General features: G+C 39.6%; 1 protein-coding gene across 1 annotated transcript; it reads right to left on the reverse strand.

Annotated features, from left to right (window-relative positions):
• Positions 1 to 2,820: 2,820 nt before the first annotated feature.
• LOC123185610 (protein PHLOEM PROTEIN 2-LIKE A10-like) lies at positions 2,821 to 4,017 on the reverse strand. The gene has a single exon (XM_044597467.1). It carries the CDS (start codon positions 3,988 to 3,990, stop codon positions 3,082 to 3,084), a length of 909 nt encoding a protein of 302 aa, XP_044453402.1. The 5' UTR covers positions 3,991 to 4,017; the 3' UTR covers positions 2,821 to 3,081.
• Between the last annotated feature and the right edge of the window lie 818 nt (positions 4,018 to 4,835).

The raw sequence follows: 4,835 nt of genomic DNA on the forward strand, positions 1-4,835 counted from the left end.
CGGAACAGTTTTTTTAAATTATGTACACTTTAAAAAAATACGAAAAAATATGAAAGGGAACATCTTTTTAAATTCACAAACATTTTATGAAAATACCAACTTTTTTATAATAATATTAACAGTATTTGACTTTCTGAACACTTATTAAAAACGGGAACATTTTTAAGATTTTAAAAACGGGAACACTTTGTGAAAATTAATAAGATTTTTAGAAAATGTGTATCTTTTATACAAAGCGTTATTTTTATTGTGCAAATTACACTAAAAAGGAATATTTTCTGAATTTGGAGCATTTTTTAAATGCCATTTTCATTTAATAAATCTCGAACAATTGTTAAAAACGACAATTGTTTTTCAAAAAATGGGGATTTTTATGCATGTTCCGAATATTTTTTGAAATAGCAACAAAATTTTGGAATTCTTAACATTTTCAAAAAATTGTGTTTCTTAAGTCCAATTTCTTTTGAGAATTTTTAACTTAAGAAATAAATTCGAAAAGAAAAATAAACTTGGAAGGGAAGAAAGAGATAGGGAAAGGAGAACAAAAATAGAAGTAAAACACAGAAACAAAAAAATGGGCCAGCCACTATTGGTTGTCCTGTGCGAAACTCTGACAAAAAAACATGAACATTATTTCAATTTGTGAACATTTTTTAAAATAGGAACATGTGTTTCATAAGATTTTTATAAATGTGTATCTTTTACACACGAACAACATTTTTGTTGTGAAAATTCAACTAAAGCAACAAAAATTTTAAATTGATGCATTTTTTGAAATGCCATTTACTTTTTATACATCTTGAACAATTTTGAAAAATATTTTTTTGCAAAAATGGGAAATTTTTTGCATGTTCGAATATTTTACAAAATAGCAACAAAATTGGAATTCTGAACATTTTCAAAAAATTGTTTTTTAATTCTGAACTTTTTTGAAATTTTTTTATTTACGAAATAAATGATAAAATAAAAATAAAATTGAAAGGGAAAACGAGATAGGTCAATAATAATAATATAAATAAAACACAGAAACAAAGGAAAATAGGCCAGCCCAATATTGGTTGTCCTATGTGAAACTGGACTATTTGTCGCCTTGTGCTGGAAATAGTGTTTTTCCAGCTGCACGGGCGGACAAATAAGTGGGGCTGGTTTTGCTGGGCCAGTGCGCGCGGCCCATGTACGAAAATTTCTTTTTTAGCAAACAAAGGCATAAAAATTTAGATATAGATATAGATATAGATACAGATATATATATATATATATATATATATATATATATATATATATATATATAAATAGAGAGAGAGGTATATATATATATATATATGTATATATATATGTATATGGACTGTGATATTTGGCACATGTGTGCCATATAAGTAAAACTGCCACACCTCTATTTTTTTAACTTTAAAGTACCACACGATCTCCTTCCTTTGACCCCGCCTTCTCCCGAACGACCCCGCAAGCTCGCCCGAGAAACCTGCTTCTTCTGCACATCTCGCGCGCCCATCCCCGAGAAAACTGCCACTTCTTCACGTCTACCACATGATAAAACAAATATTGCGCATGTCCCACACCTCCTTGGCACCAAAGCACGCCACCACAACCAACTCACCCTTAGGTAATTGTTGCTCAAACTAAAGAAACTAATCGTTTTGACCCCATTTTTTTACAATTTTATTACTACAAAAAGTACAGAAAATTACCACGATTTCCCCTCAGGACAAAGTTACCATGGTATTTGCATGCCTGTTATCAGACCTGTGATCCGTAAGTTACCGTGCTATTTACATAGAACTTACCAGGTACTATGTTTCAACAACCACACCCCTTTCAAAGTTATCATTGTGTTCTGTACACAAGTTATAAGGTCTTCGATGTGTAAAATACCGTGGTACTTACACATAAGTTATCAGGGTATGTGTACATCAACCTCGCCCCTGGTCAAAGTTGCCATGGGGGATTGTACATGAGTTACCGGGTCTATAGTTCGTATACTATCATGATACTTATACCTAAAAACCTGGGTTTGTTTCGGTAACTTTTTTCGTGGGTCAAAAATTACCACGATGTTTTTGCATAACTTATCACGCCTATAGCGGGTTAAAGTGGGCCATTTTTCGGGCCAACCCACGAGCACGTGTGCCCCTCATGATACTAAATATTATGTGGCTTTTCAGTGGCACACCATGTGTTGTGTTCATCTAAGAGGCCCGATGAGGCGAGTGTATGTTTTTAACAACTTGTTTTCCTTTGGTAAAAAGTTACCATCATGTTTATATTGTAAGTTATCGGTTACGCGGTGCTTATATTATCATGTTGTTCACACAAAAATTATCGGGGATGTTTTGAACAACTTTTCCCTGGGACAAAAAGTTATCATGGTGATTCTAGGTAACTTACCAAGCCCGCAGTGCTTAAAATATTATGCTATTTACACAAAATTTATCAGGGGTATGTTTCAACAAACCCCCCTCCCCCCCCACACACACACGGGTCAAAAACTTATCATGGTGTTTAGTTATCGCAGTGCATATGTTTTCATGCTATTTACACATAAAAATATCATGGGAGGGGGGTATAGTACCGTGCTATTTATCAGGGGTATATCCAGGCACAAATCTCTGATCAATTCATATTTGCTTTTCCACAAATCATGGCAAAAAGGGAATAGAAAACATAAGTGGACAAGTTTCCTGCTATTGTTGCCTGAAATAGCTTATCCACACACAGAGAGCTGATGCTGAAGAACATCACTAGTCAGTATCAATAAGATACTAACACCTACTTCCTTCAGAAAAGACGGCGAAGACACTAGGATACAACACCATAATACATATGAAACCTTACACTAAAGTTGCAAAATTATCCATTCGTGGCCTATATACTCCCTATCAGACTATCACAAACAACAAACCAACAACTACAAATCCAACAGATTTCTGCTTCCAAATACTAGTCAACAGCACAGAAAAAGGCTAGCAGTAGCAAACGATCAATTTGCAATCTACATACTTTACTTTCCAACTACAATCAGGATAACTGGAACAATGTCACCTTGAAGTCCACACCAGGCTATGCCTAGGCCGGCAACGGGAACCTCATTCCAACCGAAATGTGCATGCACATTGTGAGGCATAAGGTGAAGATGGCCATGGACTTGGCGCTCAGGTACTTGACGGCGACGAGACCCCTTTCGGTGATTTCGTCACGGGCAACGACAATGCTCTTTCGTGCACCAACGGACACCCGCTGAGTCGAGAACTCGAGGAATGACCGGACCATCTCTGCGGTGACCCTGCCCGTGACATCCAGCACAAACCTCCGGTTGCTTGGCATGGCCAATGTGGTCGATACTCTCTCCATTACACAGCTAGGACCTGAATTGCAGACCTCTTGCACCACTGCTGCTTCAGCTCGAGAAATGGAGGCCTCCTTTGTGACCTGCCGTGAGGTCCTGACAAACGTCTCGACGGCGCCGTTGCAGACGGACACGAGCAGGTCCTTGAGCTTGGCCTCGTGCTTGGGGTCAGTGACGCCTGCGAGCACCTGGTCGGAGGTGCGCACGGCCGCGGTCCTGTCGAGGTAGGCGGCGACGGCGGTGCTGACGAACACCCGGACGAGCTCCGCGGCGGCCTCCTTGCCCCTGTCGCTGCACAGCGCGGCGAGCCAGTCCGGCTGGCCAGGGGCGCGGGGCCGGGCCTCGGGATCACGGCAGGAGAGCACGAGGTTCCTGGCGAAGCTCCCGAGGACGGCGGAGGCGAACCCGGCGCCGTCGGGGGAGAGGAGGCGGTCCAAGATCCGGTCGTGCAGCGGCGGGGAGGGAGGATCCGGGCCCCGGGCGGCCCGGTGGGAGGAGAAGGCGCGAAGGGCCCCCGAGGCGAGCGACTCGGAGAGGGCGGAGGCGGCGGAGGAGACGTGGTCGGAGGCGGCGAGCTTGGAGAGGACGAGTGCGGGGAAGGAGTGGAAGAACCGAAAAAAGTGAATCATGCTGCGATGCCGATCGAAGGGACACCAAGTGGTGTGGCAGTTTTGCAATCGGGCACAGGGGTGCCAAATACATATTTCGTATGTATATATATATATATAGAGAGAGAGGTATAGATATAGATATAGATATAGATATCTCATATATGGTAATAGAACTAATTTTGTTATGGCTGGTCCACTAATTAGCAATGGTAAACAATATTCTATATATGGTAATATAACTAAATCTATTACGGCTGTTGTGCAACACACCTAGTTTGTACAATTGTAAAATGAAGTGAACACATGGTAATATATTAAAAGTGTGTGAGTTATAGTCAACACTAGGAACTAGTAAGCATACGTGATCCATCTAGTAACAGGTTTATTATATTTGCATTGGTCCCCGTTAATGAATATCCTTTCATTACTATGTTCCTTGACTCTCGTTACTATATTCACTCATTCATTACTACATGTGCAAAAATTGGCATGATCGTGGCATCGTAAAAATCAACTGCGCGGACTCTCGTTACTATATTCACTAATTCATTACTACATATTTTGTGAATACTCTATTTCGCGTAAAAATATGTATGTATTTCACAAATACAATAAAAATCATGAACTCACTTGCAATTTTTTCATATAACTCACTTTGGAGTATCTTAAATATAGTATATGAACATACTAAAAATAATAAAGTAGAGTACATACTACCACATGATAGTATATGAGAAATGGATAGTAGCTACACCCGGTAGTAGGATGCATTTTCCCCTATATATATATAAATAATAAAGTAGGGTGCATACTACCACACTTATTTATTTTTCACATCGTATTATCTATATATATACCTGTAG

Source organism: Triticum aestivum, chromosome 2A (genome assembly GCF_018294505.1).
Source record: "Triticum aestivum cultivar Chinese Spring chromosome 2A, IWGSC CS RefSeq v2.1, whole genome shotgun sequence".
Lineage (NCBI taxonomy): Eukaryota > Viridiplantae > Streptophyta > Magnoliopsida > Poales > Poaceae > Triticum > Triticum aestivum.

What these genes read in the sequence shown, in the direction of transcription:
- LOC123185610 (XM_044597467.1), bottom strand. Translation starts at nt 3,990, where the DNA reads ATGATTCACTTTTTTCGGTTCTTCCACTCCTTCCCCGCACTCGTCCTC.